This window comes from Eutrema salsugineum, unplaced genomic scaffold (assembly GCF_000478725.1).
Source record: "Eutrema salsugineum unplaced genomic scaffold, Eutsalg1_0 scaffold_1, whole genome shotgun sequence".
NCBI lineage: Eukaryota > Viridiplantae > Streptophyta > Magnoliopsida > Brassicales > Brassicaceae > Eutrema > Eutrema salsugineum.
Window position 1 is genome coordinate 12,911,679 of NW_006256909.1, and position 21,930 is coordinate 12,933,608.

A 21,930-nucleotide genomic window follows, 5' to 3' on the forward strand; every position below is an offset into this window, starting at 1 on the left:
AGAGATAGTTTCCTACCTATAGAATTGTTAAACGATTCTACGGAATTGTTTTCAACATCTTCACAATATGGTCCAAGCTTGTAAAATGCCCTACACCAAGTCTTCGGCTTTGTTCTCATCAAATCAGCATAGACAGCATTGTCAAAGAGTTCTATCTTCCTCAAGTTTTCTCTGAATTCAGGTTTGTTGTAACTCCAAGCTAGATTCCAAATCAAGACCTCAAATTTGAGGTTTGCAGTTTTTATTTGTATTTTAGTCATCACAATTATATATTTCATAAATAATCATTTTATTTTTTTATGTTGATCAGTTTAATCCAAACAATTTTATATCTCGCATATATTTTATATTCATTTGTATAAATTCTATATTTGCATATAAAATAAAATTAAAAATACTAATATAAAAGAAATATTACAGATAAAAAAATAAAGAAACTCATTTAACACTTCAAAAAAGCATTGATTGATCATATTTTGAGAGCATTATGAAATAGTTTTGTTGAATAATTTGGTGTAATGTAATAATTTAAAATTTAGTTTGTGTATTTTAATTATTATGTTTATGTACTTTATCTAATAATGTAATGTTTTGTTTTATTATAAAGTCTATAATATAAATTTAGTTAATGATATGTTTCTTTGTTATTTATAAAGTTATATAATTTTAATTAATAATAATTAAAATTAAAGACTATGCAATATTTTAAATTTGTGAGATTAGATTTGAGGTTTTGCCTTTAGAGACAAACATCATCAAACTTGAAGTTGTATTTGGAGATGTCCTAAACCGGATTTAGACCAGATTAAGACTGATTGCAATTATGAGCCGAACACAACCAATCTTCTTCTTCTTCTTTTTTCCACCATCTTATATACCCATAATCCTCATAATTTTGTGATTTTATCATCTGGATTTTCTATTTTAATTTATCTCATCTTCACTTCAAATTTTATTCTAAAATTCTCTCCAAGAAATGATGGTTCATCGATGACAATCTCCAAGAAATGATGTTTTTAATGATGATTCATTTGTATATGAAATATGGGAAGAAGAGAGATCTCTTCAAATGATTAACAGTAGAAAAAGACGAGAAGACAAGGAGGTAAGCTTTTATGATGCGAGTTCATGAAATGACATTCTCATCTCCATTTCCTACGTGTCTAATTAATTTATTCTTGTGTTGTTATGCAGCTGAAGGGCAGAGCCTGGCAGTATCATGGGACGTGGGAAGAAGTATATAAAAGCGCAAAAAGGGCAGATCGAAGTAAGAATGATCTACATGAGAGGGACGAAGGTGAGTTGCTAAGAACGGGTCACCCTTTATGCATATATGAACCTTATTTTGGTGAAGCAACCTGGTCGTTTCTACATCAATATCCCCTCTATCGTGGTGTCGGCCTGGTGAGTTCCCATGTGCAATATATACTGTTGTTGCAAGGATACAAAAGAGGGAAATATTTCTAGACTGATGTGAGTGCATCATATTGCAGTCAGTTAAAGGACGGAAACCTAGGATGGATAAATATCGATGCATCTTCACGTCTTTCGCTTTTCAACAATCAGTACTATCGCGATGCATTTGGCGACTTTGGAGCACTTTTTGCAATTCAAACAAGATTAGCCGTTTACACAAAAATTCGTGGATTGGGTTTCAGTCCTAGAGAGCGACTGCCAGAAAGGTAAGTATCTTTTGTGCATAAAATAATCTTTCATCATTGCTATAATAGAAATGTGTATCGAGTAATAATATTTACTTGTGATGTAATTCGGGACCCTTAAACAGGAATCTCTATCCAAGATTGCTGAGGACGCATTACTTAATGCTATACAAACACGGAAACACGGAGATGCCTTATAATTTTTGGGTTCACATGGACAAAGATCGGAGACTCTCTCTGAAGAAACCCTTTTGGTCGCTCTGTGATGTCATAAATGTTGGGAACTGCAGGTAAGACACTACATATATCTTAAAACATAGTTTCGATAACAATGTTTGAGGCTTTTTGCTCGTACTGTTTGCAATTTATGGGCTTGGGTCAAGGTTTGCTTTCGACGAAACTTTGAAAAAAATGTACAGTATCAAGATTTTGGACTCACTGCAACCAATGCCCGAGGACGGATACGTGGTCTGTGATACAGAGCTGGGTACCGACAACAAGATCCTTCTTAGAGTTTCTCATGTTCTCAAGGTGTTTGCTTGTTATTGACTGTCTCAGTCTGATCCTAATTGGAAAAAAAAAAAAAGTACTTAGAGGGTGTGAGTCTCTTGTTTGTGGGATTCATTGGATGGACAGATCTATGAAGAACATCATCGAACAAACCGTTGCTATCTGAGTGTAACTAAAGTAAGAAATCCACTCCTTCTTCTTCCAAAGTTGAGATAGGTTTAAGATTCTAATTCAGATTAATGCCTTTGGGTTTGGATTTGAGTAATGTGGATACAGAGTGAGTCTCCTCATCTTTTTTGATGTTTAAGAGTGTTTTTTTGTGATTGGTTTTAAGTATCTGATTTTGGGTTTTCTTTTTGACAAAACTTATAATGTGTTAGATTAGCCATGATATTGATGAGGGTCCTCGGCTTAAAGTGGTGAAGAAAGAATGGTTTGAGGGCAAGGATTGTCTTGACATTGGCTGCAATAGCAGGATTATGACTATCCATATTGGTAAGCTTCTTATACATTTGCTAAACACATTTTTTGAAGAACACCAAAAAATCCTTTCTTGGTACAAGAATCTAATGCCCCTATTATATTTGTAGATGTGGCCCTTTGTGAGTATTTGTATAGTTGTATGGTTTCTACTGATTTGATTTCTTTATGAGAATGCTATGTCAAAGTGGGATTGGACTTTCACTGTCTTGGATATGTCTTTGTTAACATCTTGCTTTTCTTTTTCTTCAGCTAAAAAGTTTAGTTGTCGGAGCATTTTTGGAGTGGATATTGATTCAAGTAAGCACTATTGGTTGTCGTAATATCTTCCAAGATTTTTCTTTTTCATATAGGACATAGATTAAACTGTTAGCTACATACGTTATCATTCAAGTCTGGAGAAAATGTTTAGTTTGATTTAATCTAGTATCTCATATTAAGTCTTAACTCAAGTGAAACACAGAACAATAGATACTTTAATCCAGATATGTATTTTGGAAGCTTTCGTAAGTTTTATCTTTCTGAAGTAATTGTTTCCTGTGCATTGAACTAGATTTCCTTTGGCTGAAGGTCGCATTGAGGATGCTCACTAACATCGTAAGAAGTTTGTGAGAATGCAGAATTCTGATAGGCCAAATGAAAAGAAATATAGCTCATAGGGTTTGAAGGAGGAATCTGTATCCCTTTCCAATGGTGTGACAAAGTCAGACAACCAAGAAACTAAAAACCTGTCTCAGATTGTCTCGTTTCAGAAAGAGAATTTTGTTCAAACTCAAAAATTTGACGACAATCGTTATGATACAATTCTATGGTAAATTTCTTTTTATTTTTGCCTGTTCTTTCACTCTGTAAGTTTGGTTTCTTCTTCTTGGAGAGAATTGGCAACAATTAAGAACGTTACCGATTTTTTTGGTAATGCTCATACCACAAAATACGTATGAAACTCAACTACTGTAATTTAGAAAATATTTGCCTGATGTTTTTGGCTAAAGAATCTTATGTCACTAAGCCTTTTGATCTCACTGTTTCCTAAAGGAGGTCTCATCTTTAGTTGAAATCCAAATACAAACAGTTTTATTGATGACATGTTTGCTCTTTGATGCAGTTTGAGTGTGACAAAATGGGTTCATTTGAATTGGGGTGACGACAGTTTGATAACCTTGTTTTCAGAGATTTGGCGTCTTTTTAACCCAGTAGCTACATTGTACTTGAATGTGTCCATTTTCTCTTCTCATATGCGCAGCAATTGACTGTTGTCTTTGCTTTTAAGGATGGTATTTTTGTAATGGAACTTCAGCCTTGGAAATCTTATGAAAACAATCGTTGTGTTTCAGAGGTGTGTAGAACACAAAGTTTCTTTCTGATTGCACAAGTTAGCTATACATATAAAGAGTTTTAATCTGTGTTTGTCTTCTGTAATTTGCAGACAACTGCAATGAATTACCGAAATATTGTTTTACGTCTAGAGTATTTCCAAAAAATTCTTCTTGATAAGGTACCCTTTCTACTCTATTTACTTCCTTACTTTGCCTATACTCTTACCTGATCTATAAAATATGCTATGCAAGTAGTGTTGGCTTCTTTTACATCAAGCTTGTCTGACTCAAGCAAAGGGTTTGATATACAAATCCTTGCATTCCAGAAATGAACTTTAACAACTAGAAGCGTAAATGAAGAAGAATTTGAGTTTTTGAAAAGCCTTGTAAAAAATCAAACTAATTTTGGGATTACACACAAGATGTGAAGAAACAACTACAAGTCGCTTCATATCTGTAAAAGTCCTCAAGTATAAAAGGATTCTAATTGTTTTACTTTTCTTTTAATGGTTGTTGTGGATTGTGGCTTGATCTCTGGGTGTAGAGATTCAAGGGAGATTGCTTTCAAAATTATACGCTTTGGTGGTGTATCTTTCGATTTCATATCAATAAAGGTTTTTCTTGATCTTTTTTTCAGCAAATCTATCGTTTACAGAATCAATCAAACGTTAGAGGAAATATAACAACAACAAAATAAAGTATCTCAAGTGATAAGGTTTTAAGCAGATATAATCTTGAAAGGGCTGGTGACTGTCTTCTTCTTACTTCATTCTTCATAGTAAGGTCCTTTTCCAGATAACAAATCTGGGACTCGCCATGCCGCCGAGAATCCCTCAGATGCTATTGTAGACGTTTCGGGCTGAGCGAGCATGATTCTTATGTTCTTCCCTTTGAGATATATCATACTCTTTTTGAATTCTGGATCACCCGTTATCAAGAGAAAAACTGAGGGAAAAGGGCGAGGCTTTCTGATGAGGTTGTGACGAGCCTTGCCATAGATATGTCTCATGAGCATGAGATCAGCAGCCTCCGGTTTAGCTAGATGAAGTTTCATATCAATATTCATTTTTCCCAAACCCGATCTAGCCAACTCATTACATTGCTTGCACACGCAATATCGTTCTGGAGCATAGCAGAACTTCATAAAGCGTGGCATGTCATCATTAGAAAATGGAGATTTTAACCCATAGAAGCTAATATAATCCATAACGTAATCTTCATTAAGACCCTTCTGAGATTTGTTTAGAGCTTTGTCAATCTGCTTTGTCATATGGTAGTCCGTTGGTGCTGGATTTCTGTTGAGATCCCAAAGCACCTCCACTCTAACTGGAGAGGGAGAGAGATTACGTGATTGCATCGACATGGTTTTTAGGAAATGCAGCGAACAGAAGAGGATGATGACGACAATGCCGATTAATCAGGTTTATCGACAAAACGATAAATCAGCCACCTTGAAAATTAATCAGCCGCTTAGTCGCTGATCAGTCCAACTGCCGCAATTTTGTATTCGAATAATTAATTTTAAACTGACTAAAACCGATTTCTTATCGGGCCTATTTTCAAGCCCAATTGGAGTGACCGAACACAGACTTCGATCTTTGACCCGCGACCTAAGCGAGAACGTTTCAATTGAAGCACAGATGAAGACTCTTATTTATAGTGCTGCTTCCCCTTCTCAACTATCCAAGTTTGTCGATGTGGGACAAACTAAAAGACCAAGCTTTTAAAAATATTGTCATGAGTATTTATGGGTTTGAGTTAAATATGGATCCTTAAGACACTAATATATCTTTTAGATCTATCATTATGCACATATTTGTACAAACTTTATTTCATATATGTTTAATATAATAAAATTAATATTAAAAAAAATAATAATAATTAAATTTTATTATTAATAAAAGTTGAAAGTAAATACTTCTCAGATTTCAAGTTTCTCATTATTTGTAATTTCATATAGCTAATAGTGTCTCAATCTTTTTGTTGTTTTATTTTGGACAGATTCTGAGGTAACTTGAATTCAAAAGAAGAATTTTTACTGAGTAATATCAACTGTTTTTTAGTTTTGCATCATGGATTACAGAATTCAGATTTATTTATACAAGAGTTTGTGGATAATATAAATTTAATATGGTGTTCCAAAATGTTTATTATGTTATTTTTACGGTAAAGAAAAAAAATGTAGATTGGTAGACACAAAAAATATTACCACATTTCACCAATTATTCGGGGTCTCACGTTAATGCGGATAAGTTTTCTTATTTGTGTGTTCTAAAAATAGAGAAACAGCTATATATCATAATTCATCTGCCCTTATTATGTATTTTCATGTAATAATATCTACGATATCATAATCTCTACAATATGATCTTATATATATTCATATCTTTTTTATAATATCATAATATTCACTGTATGATCCTAAGTATATTAATGTCATAATTTTTTTTTAAAAGTATTTGGCTAATATAGTAACTAAAAAAAACTGAGAGGCATGTGAATAACCAGATTCAGCCGATGTCAATGCGCCACACAAAGTAACCACACCATCCATATCAGATATTTATGTATATTTGAATTTGAGGTCAATAATGTTAGTAAGACTTTAGGCATGTCAATGTAGATAGGTCTCTTTACCATTAGACTCGCCATCTTGCAGGTTGGTCCCAAACATTAACACGGAATCCTTCTCTGTCTTTTCTTTAAATATATACTCCATGTTTTTTTTTCTCTTTTTTTAATACTTTACACATTATCTTGAAAATTTTCTAGAAATATTATGTTAATATATTAAGTTGGTATAAATTCTTACACTATAATTCTAATATCTTTTTCCTAAAGCACCAGTTATATAATTGTAAGAATAATTATTATATGGGTTTATATACAATTGTAAATCTTTTAGTTATGATTAATTAATTAATTATATGTATTATATCTATATATATATGTGTGTGTGTTTAACGCGTAAGTAAGCATACTGACCTGTAAATTGCAATTATGAGGGACACATCTTGTGAAATCTGTTTATTGAAAGTTTAATGCAAAACTTTGTTTCTTGCAAGCCAAAACTTCAATCTAATGCGAGAAAATGTATTAACTCTGAATAGCGTTAACATTTCTGAAAATCCAACCAATACTCTTACAAATATTCTTGGGAAATCGATTAAAAACTAATTATATTTTTAATGATGTCTAGAATATTTAGAACTATCAATAATGTAGTATTTTATCCACACAAAAAGTTAAGAAAATGGTTTAGTAAACTGATTGGGGAGAGAAAATGATACAAGAGAGTAGATAGTAGATAAATATTTCAATAGTCAGGAGAGGAATCTCCAAATCCCCAACGACTAATGTAGGAACATAAAAAAACATCAACGTACTTAATTAGTAAATTTACATATATATATATATATATATATATATATAAGATAAGCAAATACCATGCATGTGTGAAGAGCCAGGAAGTCCAATATGATAATAACACTAACAGTACCACAACTCACAACGCAAGAACTCAGGTGATAAAAGCAAAAGAAACAATAAGAGAAGAGAAGAGACGAGTCTCACAACTATTCAAGTGTTATGGACTTAAAGCACCTCCATCAATGAGCTGGTGTAAGGGGTGCTTAGTTATTTTTTAAAAATATTTTTGTGTTTTATGAACAGTGAAGAACACTTTGTTGAAAACCTCTTCCATCAATGAATCCCATAATAAAAAAAAAATCTCTAAATTTGAATGCAACCCTAACCCTAATAATTTCAATTTACGACTAAAATTATGAAGTCAAGAGTCCAAAACCAAAATTCAATCATTTTTTAGCAAGAGAATCGAAAGCCCCAAATTAATTTAAAAATTTAACGAACCCTAGGGCATCAAATTATGGGCTGAACCAATTAGGTTAAGAAATTGGGGATAATTGAATATCAATGCGAAAATTTTACAGGGATGAAGAGAAAAAACTTTTAATTTAACTTCATTTTTTACTTACAAAATGAAATGAGGAAATGTCATCTATTTATATGGTAAAGCAAACATAAACTACCACAATTAAAAGGTAAAGAAACCTACACATCATCACATTAAGGATAGGTAAATATTATGGTGGAAAATCATTTCCTTAACACTCCATGTTGATTATCCATCACTAATAACATATTACGTACTGTCTCGTTAGAAACCTTATCATAGAAAAACTCATTGGGATAAAAACCATGACAAGGGAAAAAGAGTACAATATCGTAATCTCTCTCTCAAAGTGATGAATATAAATTTTCTTCATAGATTTTGCAGTCGGCGCATTCCAATACTATGGACATGTCTTCTGAATGATGTAGTGGGAAGCGCCTTAGTAAAGAGATCTGCTGCATTGTCACTCGAGCGAACATATTGGATATCCACTTCTTGATTCTTCTCAAGTTCTTGAGTGTAAGAGAAAAATCTTGGAGGAATATGTTTTGTACAATCGCTCTTGATGAAACATTCCTTGAGTTGAGCGACACACGCAGCATTACCTTCGAACACTTTTGTTAGTTCCATATCAATGACTATTCCACTTGCACCTTGTATATGTTGAGTCATAGATCAGAGCCATATGCATTCTCTACAAGCTTCATAGAGAGCAATGATTTTCGCATAATTTGAAGAAGTGGCGACCAAAGTCTGTTTTTGAGAACGCCACGAGATCGCTTGGAGATAACGAAAGATATGCTTTATCCCATTTCAATGCCTGCGTGTAGGAGATGAGCTGTATCTTGCAAGTATATTAGTAGCAAAAGCTATATCTGGTCGAGTACAATTTTCAAGATACATAAGCCCACAATAGCGCTCATATAAGGTACTTCAGGACCTAATACATTTTCATTATCTTCACAAGGTCGAAATGGATCCTTGTTAATATCAAGTGATCTATTGACCATTGGAGTACTCAAAGGAGTTGCTTTATCCATTTTAAAGCGTTTTAACACCCTTTTGGTGTAATTTGATTGATGCACAAATATTCCATCTTGGAAATGCTCAATCTGGAGCTTTAGACAAAATTTTATCTTTCCAAGATCTTTCATTTCGAACTCTTCTTTCATGTGAGTTCTTGCATCATCAATCTCCTTTTGAGTTCCGATTATGTTCCGGTCATCGACATATACAGAAATGATCACAAATCCTGATGAGGATTTCTTAATAAACACGCAAGGGCATATCGCATTGTTGATGTATCCTTTACTCAACAAGTATTCACTCAAGCGATTATACCACATGCGTCCGGACTGTTTTAATCCGTAAAGTGATCGCTGTAATTTGACCAAACATATATCTTTAGATGCTTCAGGCATCTTTGATCTTTCTGGGATCTTGACTCCCTCTGGGATTTTCATATATATATAAATCATTATCAAGTGATCCGTATCGATATGGAGTCACAACATTCATAAGGTAAATTTCTAGATTTTAAGATGCCGTTAGGCTCATTAAGTACCTGAATATGATTGCATCTATGACCGGGAAATATGTATCTTCATAATCAATTACCGGTCTTTGAGAAAAACTTTGTGCCACAAGTCAGGCTTTATATCCTGTGATCTCGTTTTTCTCATTTCTTTTTCTCACAAAGACCCATTTGCACCGGACTGGCATTACATCTTCTGGTGTAATGACTATAGGTCCAAAGACATTTCTTTTATTCAGGAAGATTAATTCATTTCTCATGGCCATCTGCCATTTCTCCCAGTCAGGCCTTTTTCTGGCATCCTGACATGGATCTTGGGTCTGGATCATCATATTCATTATCAATTTCCTTGGATACCAAAAAGGAGAACATTCCATATGTATCATTTATTTCACTTCTAGCCCATAATGTCCCACTTTGGGCGAAGTTAATGGAAATTTCATACTTTTCAGTATCATGTTCGTCTTCTAGACGAACTTCTTTAACTGGTTCTTCTGGAACATCTTCATGTATGTCTTCAGGACCTATATCTTTATATGGTTCTTCTATAACCTTTTCACCAATGTCTTCAAGACATTTTTCTTTATTCGGTTCTTCTGGAACCTTGTCTCCCAATTTCTTTTTCTTTCGAGGATTTTTATCTTTCGAGCCCATCGGCCTCCCGCGCTTTAATTGAATATGCGGTTCATTTGCTTTATTCCCATCAATAACTTGTTCCGGAACATTTATTTTTGATGGAGCATTAGCAGCGGGGATATATGATTTCTTCACCCTTCTCGTATCTGTGAACGCATCAGGTAACTGGTTTGCCAAACTTGTGCAAATGTATAATTTTCTGAACTTCAACCTCGCGTTGATGGGTAGGGGGATCAAGATAAGCCAAGATTTGTGTACACCATGTGATATCCTTTGGCGGTTCTCTTGATCCTACCCCAACGCTGGGAATTCATTTTTATCAAAGTGGCAATCGGCAAAACGTGCTGTAAACATATCTCCAGTTACCGGTTCATGATATCTAATTATACTCGGTGACGTATAGCCGATATATATTCACAATCTCCTTTGTAAACTATAATTGATAAAGTAAGATTTGTTTGTAAAGCGATGAAGAGAAGAAGCTTTTAATTTAACTTCATTTTTTACTTACAAAATGAAATGAGGAAGTAAGTGTACCAAAAACGCTCTCAGGCCCTCTTCCCGAGACTTTTCCAAAATGTTTGAATTTTGCTTTTGACATTCAACATCTACTTTCTCCTTCCCAAATAGCTATGCTTTTTTCCAATCCGCCGGACCTACGCCGGCCTCCACTATGCCTCGGGCCCCAATTCTCGTCAAAGTCTCTTTCTCTAAGGTCTTGGAAGTTAAAATAACCTGAAACAAGTAACTTTTCCATGAGCTGGCCTTAGCTAAGACTTAGAAAGATAGCTAAAAAAAGCTCTTTCCTTGCGTGTATTCTCAAGTAATCCTCTGTACCTGCAAAAATCAAAGCCGTTGGCTCAAGACGAAAAGCTTATTTCAATTAATCCTACCTCAAGCTCACGAGCATACCGAAGACCTCTCCCTCGTGGGATGCTTTTGTTATTCTATAAGTTAAATCTCTGTTTCTAGCATTGTGCTAAGTCTTAACTCATCTGCTACAAACTCAAACCAGAACCTCCTTCTCAACATCCCAGATCTAACAACTATGGAGAACAACAAGAATCTTGCTAACAAGAACCACGACGAAGATGAAGAAGAGATCATCGACTTACCCCATGTGGACAACTCTCAACTCATCGCTCGCTTCAACTTAAGTCTGGTTGGACGCATGTTTAACCAAGATATCCGTAGCACAGAGGCTCTTATCACCTTCATGCCTCGACAGAACATCTGGGACGTCGAAGGCAGAGTGCACGGGATAGATCTTGGAAACTTCCGGTTCTAGTTTGATTTCGATTCGGAAGCCGACCTTCAGCGTGTGTTCAGCAAGCGCCCATGTCACTTTAACCGCTGGTCTTTCTCCTTGGAACGTTGGATCCCTCATGTTGGGGAGTCTTTCCCCAATAACATGACTTTCTGGGTTAGAATCTCGGGGATTCCTACACACTTCTGGATGGAAGAAAACTTTCGTGTCATTGGAAATCGTCTGGGTGATGTAAGAGTTGTTGATGCGCGAGCTGCAAGGATCCAAATCTCCTTGAATACAGATAAACCTCTGAGATTCACAGCAAGGGCAAGGCTACAATCCGGCGCAGTGATTCGGGTAGAGATGAAATATGAGAAGCTCGATCGTTGGTGTCTCACCTGCAGACACATCTCTCACGTCGAGAGAACTTGCCCCCTGCTCACTGAAGATCAAAGACGAGAGAAGATGAGGGAAAGAGAGGCTGAGAGGAACTTTGCTCAAGCATCGAGAGAAGACCTGATACGCGACAGAGATGTTATGCAAATGAGAAGACAAGCAGGCCAGATATCTCTACCCCTTCGTGACAGAAACGCCCTCCCTTTGCAGGAAGAAACCCGCAAAATCTCGACAAAGACCAAAGAAGGAAGCTCATACCCACTGAAGGATAAGAAAGGGAACCAAATACCCAAGGAAAGGCGCCCTTCTGACAGAAGACCTGATAGCGTATGGAACAGAATTGAAACAAACTCTGGTTACCGTTCTGAATTAAGACGGCACGAAAGAAGACATGAACCCATAGATGAAATTCATCCCAATATCAGAGAAGACTCAAGAGATAATGAACCTGGATATCGAAAGAGACGATATGAAGAATCTTTTGCAACAAGCAAGAAACATATGGGAAAGAACAAGCAGAAAGAGATACCTGGAAAAGACCATTCCTCCGCTAAACCTCCATTGGCGAGATTCCCAAAAATGCCGGCTAAGTCTTCTGACTCTCAGAGAACTATCTCTGATCCTCCAGCCAAAGCTAAACAGGGATTTTCTTCCCCGGGGCACACGCGTAGTCGACCATTCCATCTCTCCGTTACCAGCAAGGCAACAAATCTGGGGATAGGGAAGATTGTTGAAACCGGTGAATCTTCAAAAGCAGGCAGCTCAGCAAAAAAATCTCCCACTTTTGAACCTGCAATCCCAATTGAATCAAACTCTTTTGTAGGCCAACCTAAGCTTAGCAATGCGATGACTCTACCCCCATTGGAACCATATATCAACGAAAATTGGTATGAACAGACTCTTGAAAAAGATATAGAAGCTATGATTCTTACCACATCAAAGCACGGCGACGAACAGCTCGAGTTTCTGATGGAAGTGGTTATGGACACAGGCGGAGACTTAAGGACCAATCATAATGCCCCGAAGAACGAGCCCATGGATGATGAGCTTATGGAGGATCCAGCTTTGCTCATCAACAATGAAACAATTGAAGGCATTGATGAGGAAGATGAATGGATGAATGATGATGATCTCTTTGATGAAGGGGAACAGGACGAACTCCTGAAAGATGCAGACAGCCCTGAGAACGACCAAAAGGAGAAGACCAGGAGATAATCGACGAGCTCACGATAACAAAGGCGAATCCGCCGAATTTCCAGGTTGCTTCCTGGTACAGAAGCCCCGAAAAGACCGAGTTCGGGATGAAACCGGCGGCGGAAGCGGACAAGAGCACCAGGGTGACCAGAAGAGAGAAACCGGCTCTGGGATCGCCGGCGGCTCGCGGCTTATCCCTGAAGAAGAAGAACTTTCCTCTGGGCCGTGTCTCTCCAAAGGGAAAGGAAAAGGCCCAAAAGCAGGTCCAGGCCCAACTGCAAATCAAGAAGATAAGCCCAAGGGAGAGAAGGGCTCCAAGGCCCAGAAGCAAAAACAATACTCTGCAACCGGTGGGGAGGAAGCCCAAAAATTGGTTAAACGCCATCCATGAATGTGATAAGCTGGAATTGTCAGGGGGCGGGAGCCGATCTGACGAAGGATCACCTAGAAAAATTGCACCATTGTTTTTCTCCTCGTTTTTTATTTTTATCAGAAACTAAAAACAATCGACTTTTTATTCAAGATATGCAAATATACTTTGGCTATGACCATGTTTATACCGTTGAACCGAGAGGTCGTAGCGGCGGTCTAGCCCTTTTTTATATGGATGAACCTTCGGTTACAATCTCCTATTCGGATGAACACGTTATTGATGTAGAAACAGTCTAGACGGACATAAAATCTTTTTGACGTTTGTTTACAGAGATCTGGTCATCAAAAACCGAGAATATGTATGGGAACGTCTCACCCAAATGAGTCTTTCCAGAAAAGAAGCATGGTTTATGATTGTGGATTCAATGAAATCTACGGAAACCATGAGAAAAGGGGGGGGGGGGAAGTCGGAGACTGGAATACTCGTTTATTCCTTTCCCAAATATGTTAGATAATTGTGGGATGCTCGAATTTCCATTTAAAGGAAATTCTTTCTCATGTGGTGGGAAAAGACGTAACGAAAAGGTCAAGTGTCGCCTTGACAGAGCGGTGGGGAATGAAGAATGGCAATCAATCTTCCCCCACACCTCGGTGGAATACCTTAAATTATGGGGTTCAGATCATCATCCCGTGATGGCCAGAATCCAATTGAATAATCGAAGAAGGAAGAAGTCTTTTAGATTTGATAAAAGATGGCTAGGAAAACCAGGGTTCAAAGAGGCGGTAATCTCCGACTGGAGCTCTTTGGATGGAATTCTACGTCAGGATTTTCATCGCAAAGTAGCCAATTGTCGGAAGAGTATCTCTAAGTGGAGAAAGTCCCAATCTTTTAATTCCGAGAAGATAATAGAGGAACTCAAAAACACTGGATGCGGCCCAAGACGACAAAAATTCTACATTAGAAGAAGTATAAGAAATTAGAAAAAACCTTTGTACTGCTCTACGGGAGGAAGAAACATTCTAAAAACAAAAGAGTCGCGAACAATGGCAGAAAGTCGGGGATAGAAATACAGAATTCTTTAATGTGATCATGAAACAAAGGAGAAGCCGGAACCGAATTGTCGCCCTGAGGGACAGAAATGGGAACTGGGTGGAAAATGCATGAGGAATTGAACGAGTAGCCTCCCACTATTTCCAAGATTTGTTCACCTCGTCACAACCCCTGGACCCACATAATTCACTCTGGTTTATCACCGAGAAAGTATCACAGTCTTCTATCTAGCATCTCATCCAAGACCCCACAGAAATAGAAATTAAAGAAGCTCTTTTCGACAAAGCCCTGAGACCTGATGGAAAGACAAGCAAGTTCTACCAAAGATTATGGCAGGATTTCCGCCATGACATTGTGAAATTAGTAAAGGATTTCTTCAACTCAGGATCTTTTGATCCCAGACTAAATCAGACCAACATATGTCTAATCCCCAAGAAAGAGAAGCCTAGAGCTATGACAGAGTTCTGTCCGATTAGTCTGTGCAACGTGAGCTATAAGATGATCTCAAAGCTCATGTGTAAGCGACTTAAAAAGACACTACCTAGTCTAATCTCAGAGACCCAATCGGTCTTCATGGCTAGGAGGCTGATCAATGATAACATTTTCATGCACTTTCCACTAACTCGGTTTGTAGAAAAATCTTTATGGCCATCAAGATCGATATGAGCAAAGCATACGATAGAGTGGAATGGTGCTTTATTAAAGCTCTAATGATTAAATTGGGCTTCTCTGAGAGATGGGTTAAGCTTCTGATGTTCTGTGTCTCCTCGGTATCCTACCAAGTGTTGATAAATGGAGAACCAAAAAGGCATATATCCTCGACACGAGGATTAAGACAAGGAGATCCTCTCTCTCCGTTTTTGTTTATCCTTTGTACCGAGGCCCTGATCTCACTCCTAAATGGAGCAGAAATGGAAAACCGAATTTCGGGGCTAAAAATAGCCCAAGCAAGCCCACCAGTCTTCCATCTACTTTTTGCGGATGATAGCTTGTTCTTTTGTTGAGCTGATATCCAACAAGGAACCGAGATCTTTAAGATCATCAACACATATGGCTCAGCCTCGGGACAACAACTGAATTTAGGCAAATCATCTGTCATGTTCGTGAACCGTGTTGATACGACATTGAAGCAAGGTATCAAGGACGCTATCAGAATATTGACAGAGGGTAGCATGGGCATGTATCTGGGGCTCCCAGAACAAATCTGTGGATCAAAAAATAAAGTCTTCTCCTACGTCCATAATCGACTAAGTAACCGAGTGAATTCCTGGTCTGCGAGAGCCACCCCGCAGATCGGCTATCAGGATCCGGGATTACTGGTTTACTATTTTATCCGACAAGATATAAAGGAGTGGGATGTTCCCCTTCTGAGGAATTTTTTCCAACCCGAGGATGTCTCTCTGATCCTAAGACTGAGACCTAGTCGTATCTGTATCCTGGATGGATATGCATGGAACCATTCAAGATCAGGACTCTATTCGGTTAAGACGGGCTATGATCTAATTAGGAGGACAAAATTACAACGGGAACCCACAATAGTTGGGGAACCGAGCATTACGGTATTGCAAAGTCAGGTTTGGAAAACCCGCTCACCCTGCAAAATGAAGCACTTCATGTGGCAAGCATTATCAGGATGTGTGGCTACCTGCCAGAAATTAACATACCAATATATTGGATCCGACACAAGCTGTCCCCGTTGCGGTGATCACGAGGAATCTATAAATCACCTTTTGTTTTTATGTCCCCCGGCATTTCAAGTCTGGGCGTTATCGGACTTCGCGTCCCTTTCGGGCCTCTTCTCAAATACATCTATTTATCAAAATATGAGCTTTCTCTTTTGGCAAACAAAAGAGATAGGCATGACGGATCTTCAAAAAGACGTATATCCTTGGATCCTATGGCTCATTTGAAAAGCAAAAAACGACAAAATTTTCAACGGGAAATCAATTTCCCCACAAGACATTTTGATCTGCGCAAAAGTAGAAGCAGAGAGCTGGAGAATCGCGAACCAACCAGAGGAAGCTGAGGATACACCCGGTGGGACCCCAGCCCCCCCCCCCAAGATACCTACCCCCGCGAACCACCGAGTTCCAACATGTTGGATCGATGCCTCTTGGATTGATCATGGCCCTGTTAGTAGACTCGGGTGGAGCCTGGTGGATGCTAGGGGAGATGAAGTGTAAGGTCAACAAGGATGCCGCAGAAGCTTCTCCGCCCTCCATGCGGAGATGGATTGTCTCTTGTGGGCTATGGAAGTCCTGAGTGAACGGCACATAAGAGCGGTGTTTTTTCTGACCGACTGTTCCGATCTAGTGAATATGACAGAATCCCCATCTGATTGGCCGCTTTTTACGTCCGAGCTAGAAATTTTACGTATCCTTCGTGAGAGCTTCTCAGATTTCACCATCCCCCACATCCCGAGAAGTGAAAATGTCCGGGCAGACAGTCTTGCAAAAAGAACCTGAGCAAGATAACAAATATTCACCCACAGCGGCGGAAGAAACCGGCGGCTCCTGGGCGGAGTTTCAGGTGTACGAAGACAGCCATTTAGCTCGCATGTAATCAGCTTTCCTCCATGGCAGAAAATGCATCCCCTTCTTCTTTAAACTCTGCTTCGCCGCCTCTGAGACCATTGAAACGATCTGACGAATCCGGTCAGACTTTCTGAAGAAGATGAACGGTAAAGATTAAAGCAACGACTTGTAAGCATTCGTCTGGCGTGCGATCTCGAACTCCGATCGAAAATCCACGTCGATTAGAACCCTCTCACCGTTCACAATCACATGTACTCATACTCACCTGAAAATTTTCGAAATTAAAAAAAAAAAATCAGACAAAAAATCATGAGAATCGAAGAAGAAGAGAACCGGTTTAATGAAAATCGTACCTGACGGTATAGACCGAGTTTTATTCCATTTCGATTTACAAACTGAGGAATCGTATCGGAGAGATGAGAGTCCATCGACGACGATCTTCCTCAAATCGACTTTCCTTTTGATTGATTTGTTCTTCTCAACAATCTTCGCAACATCAGCTAACAGATTCCTCTCAGCGACGCTCGCGCATGGAATCAAGCTTTGTTCAAAAACCATGGACGATGATGAATTCGCTAAGAGATAAATACCTTGAAATGGTCATAAGCGTCGTTAAGAGAATCGACGGAGAAACCAAACCAATTGAATTCGTCGTCGGAGCTATTCGTCGACGGTTGAAACAATTGCAGCGATTGCGTCCGTTTCTACCTTGTTTCTTGTTGGTTTCCTCCATGTAGTTTTGAACCATCTTCGATAAAGCGACAGAGCTAGGCTCGAACTCCATTCCGACGCCGTCTTCGGAGGCGGCAGTAATGAGTGATTTATCCGAGTTTGAGCTTCTCAGAACATTCGTGAACGGCCGATCTAAGAGACGATTGAGGCGAGATTTGAGCACTGGTTTTCGTGATTCCACACGAGCTGAGTCTCTACTCGCCGGAAAATCGTTGTAAATTGGCTGGATCTTCATCGGAAAAGGCATTGATTATAGATCTAATCTGATCTCTCTCTCGGCGGAGTAAGGACCAAGTCACTTCTCCGTTCAAACAATAAATATATTCAAAAGTTCACTCAGAAACTTCCCCAGATTTTAGATCTCTTTCCAGGAAAATTTAAAATCGGAAACTCCACAGCTTCAAAACCTCACAAGAAGAAGAGAAGAAGAAACAAAATCTACTAAAAAACCTCTCAGCTATTAGAAAGTAGAAACTACCAAGTAGAAAAACTATACGATCCTCTAAAAAATTCAGTAAGAAAATCGGAGATTCTTAACGCCGACGATTTTCACGGAAAACATGACGGAAATTGTCGGAAACATCGTTACTAAGAACGGTAAAAGAGGAAAAAGTGACCGGATTACTCATTTTCCCGGCGATATTTGATTTGCCGGAGATTGATTTAATGTTTTGAGACAAATCAAAGAGGTAAATTGTCTATTTGAAAACGTAATTCTCAGTTTTTTTTTGTGTCCTTCTAGTTGGAGTAAAGCGAGATTGGTTGATTATATAGGTGCAGAGATTAAATGAATTCGGAAAAACCTCTCTCTGTTCTCTCTCTCATACCTTTCACAGAGAGAAGGCGATTTTCCTTTTTTGCTTTTTCGTCCGTTCGATCGGAAAAATAAATTATGGTATAACCAGATCTATATGTAATAATCTTTCCGTTCTACGGATTTCAGTTTTCCGGCTATGACCGGATTTTTCTTTTCCGTTTTCGAATCTCCTTTTGCTTATAAGCAATTGGTTTTTTCGATTTCGGACTTCGTGCTTCTTCTACAAATCTGGCTGCTTTCTTTTAAGAGGTGGTAAGGTGATGGTGGTGAAAGCTCCTACTCCAACATTTGGCATCGTCCTCTCATGGTTGGGATGTTAAATCTCCCTTGGTTCCCTCACGAAAAACCTTTTTCAAGGTGGAGGGTAATATATAGTCATGAGTCAAAGATGATCGAATGTCTTTTTAATGGAGGTGAGAAGATTTTTGACCACCCAAGATCTTTATTGTAGAAGAAGCTCTAGCGGCGGTTCACAAGCATCATCGTGAAGCCGGAAGCTGGAGGTTGAAGTGTCGTCGGCGGCGAGTTCCAGCGCACCAGAAACTAAAGCGGTTGTGCATGACGATATGATCTTCATCTTGACACGTGTCATTGGTGTTTATGGTTTTTACATCTGTCTATGTACGTGTCTAAAACTATCTTTGTATTTGGGCCGATATTAGGCCTTGTTTGTACCAACGCTTTACCCCTTTTGGGGTTTCGTTATAAAACGAATGACGACAACAAAAAAAATATAGGTGCAGATATTAGACCGAAGCTGAAGAGACCAAAGAAGAAAATGGTGACTAGACAAGATGATGCCATGTCATTAAATTACGTGGTATTGTTTTTGGTTTGACAAATTGTGGGTTTGATTGGTGGCATTCAACCGCACTGTTGGGAGGAACAGTTGGAAAAATGCTACCAATCGGCAAAGTTAGTTGGAGAAAGCATTTAAAACCTCAACTGTAATCAGCGTTTGAAATGGACCGTTGAAAGATATTTTTTTGACGATTGGAAATTAATTTTAGGACGATTACAAACTATTCAAAAATGACGTTTAGAGCAAACGAACGGTTGTAATCAGAATTTTTTTAATAATAATTTTTTTTTGTTTGATATTAATTTCTAATAAATAAACTAGTAAAGTTATATCATTCAATTCAATTCATTCGACAAAACAAAAAAATAAAAAATAGATGTGTTTGTATATTTAAATCAGTCCAAATCCTACATTGGTTGTGCATCTCTTTTTATAATCATCTTATAGATTATGAATTATAAAGTATTAGAAAAAATATTTATAAGACAATATTTATGCATTTTAAAGTTATTAAAAATATTTATCATCACTGATATTGAAAAAAATTGTTTCGTTTAACTTCTTAAAAGTAGTAAAATAATAATTATAATTTTTGTTTACTCAAATTTCATATGATAAGTTTATACTATGTAATATTGTATCATTTTATAAATAATTATCTAAAAAAATTGAACAAAAAGTTTTATACACTTATACTATTCAACCGCTGTAATGCTACCAATCAAGTATGATTTTCAACTATTTTCTGTTATAAACTCATATTTTCCAACCGCTTTCTCTAATCACCTCTTTTATAATTGTCTCAGCTACAACCGCTCAAAATTCTCTAACCGTCTTATTTAAACGGAGTTATCAATCGGACCCCTCTCCAACCGACCTTATAATACATCTAAATCATTCTTTCTGTTAATCGATATCATAGTACATCTAAATCATTCTTTATGTTAATTTTTTTCGAGATTGAGTTTAACTTTTTTTTTTTATTTTGTAAATACATTGTAATTTTGTTTTATTTTTTAAAACCTTCTAGATTCAAATTTTTAAATTTGCACCAATGTTCAATATTTTTGTTTAACCACTTAAACATTTTCTTCAATTGAAAAAAAAAATAGTATAGGGATCGAAATTATGATCATTAATTTCACCAATTCCATTTAAACTATTAACGGAGCTTAAAGATGACGTATATTACCAATATTGATTTGTCCAATTTTCTTTGACTAATTTTCTTTGACCAATTTTCTAATTGGTTTGTCCATGAAAAAAAAATTAAATGGTTTCTAAATATTGACTACAAGAACATTTAGTCGTCTAAACTGGCTAGAAAATAACTTGAAATTAACTTATCTTCTCTATTAAAACAGAAGTATGTTTTGTGTTCAAACTGATTTTTTTTAGTTTTCTACTATTCTACAAGTGGATATCTATTATTTCTGTTGTCAAAAAAATTTTTTATTTTATTTATTTGTTTTCTTTATTTCCAAAAATTAATAAAATAATAGATTTAAAATTTATCTTTGAAATTCATTTTAAATTTTTTAAATTTTAATTCCGTTAGTTTAGATTTTCTAAGATATAGTTAGGATTAATTATCAAAATTACAAAATCAGTTGTTATTATATTTACAAAATAGTAAATAAGATATTAACTATTTTTTAAAAAAATATTCAAATTTGAATAATATTCTGATACTGATAATAAACGAATACTTTTATTAATAAATTATTTTTAAAATTTAAATATTTAAAATTTTAAAAATATATTATATATAATATGAAAAGATAGGGTAAAATTATGTTTTCATATTCATAGTCTTTTTCGGATCAATCGAATGGGCGTGTTGAAATTATGTTTTTATAATCGTTGTCAAATTTATTAGAAAAAATAAGTTTTAAAAAAATAAATTTTATTTAAACACAAAAATAAATTGTGTTATTTACTAAAAAAATATTATATATAAAATATGTAAATTATAATATAAACTTAAATTAAAAAAACAAAATTTATGACGCATAGGATAGAATCTAGTATCCTTTAAAGAGGATTTTCGTAACAAGCACAAGTACAACGCTCCATTTGGTGCCTTTGATTTTTTTTTTTCTTCCCGTGGTAATATTGATCTAAATGCAGACTCAAAAAAAGAAAATCAAACATTATAAACATAACTAAAACTAAAGATACGATACAACAACTCATACTCAATCGAAAAACCAAAATCAACGAAAGACACTATGAGAAAAACGTGACTTTTTCTATTCATATATATATATATAATACTAGTAAAGAAAAGTAAAAAGAAACAAAGGAACAGTACTTGAAATAAAAAGTAACAAAGGAACAGTATTTTAATTATTTTTGTTATTTGTAATAGTATATCATATAAGTCTTTACTAGGATAGTGGTCCGCACGCATGTGCAGACTTGGATTTTTTTTTTTAAAAAATGAATGTAGTTGGACCGATGTTAAGTACATTGAAAGTTAGTAACTTGGTTTCTGATGGATTCAAATTGGTATATAGATCGCGACGATTTTTAAAATATTTAGTCAAAGACCAATTTTTTGTTATATATTAATATAACTTTTTATTTGTTACTACTGACAGATTTTGGGGGCAACAATAGTAGAATAGCAATAAAAATGTAAAGTAATTATAATTGTTCAAGCATGATTAATCTTACCAAAATTTTAGTCTACATGCTTATATACGCATGTACTACTGGTTGTACAAAAAT

General features: G+C 36.4%; 1 protein-coding gene and 2 pseudogenes across 1 annotated transcript in view; 1 reads left to right on the forward strand and 2 right to left on the reverse strand.

The window, feature by feature from the left end:
• LOC112081996 overlaps window positions 1-882 on the reverse strand; it is a 1,809-nt gene extending 927 nt beyond the window's left edge. The window contains exon 1 of the mRNA XM_024149076.1: window positions 879-882. Within this exon, the coding sequence (XP_024004844.1) occupies window positions 879-882 (4 nt within the window). The remainder of the gene's footprint in view (window positions 1-878) is intronic.
• A 337-nt stretch (window positions 883-1,219) lies between these two features.
• On the forward strand, window positions 1,220-4,299 carry LOC18028295 (annotated as a pseudogene).
• A 12,538-nt stretch (window positions 4,300-16,837) lies between these two features.
• On the reverse strand, window positions 16,838-17,825 carry LOC112082379 (annotated as a pseudogene).
• Window positions 17,826-21,930: the final 4,105 nt, after the last annotated feature.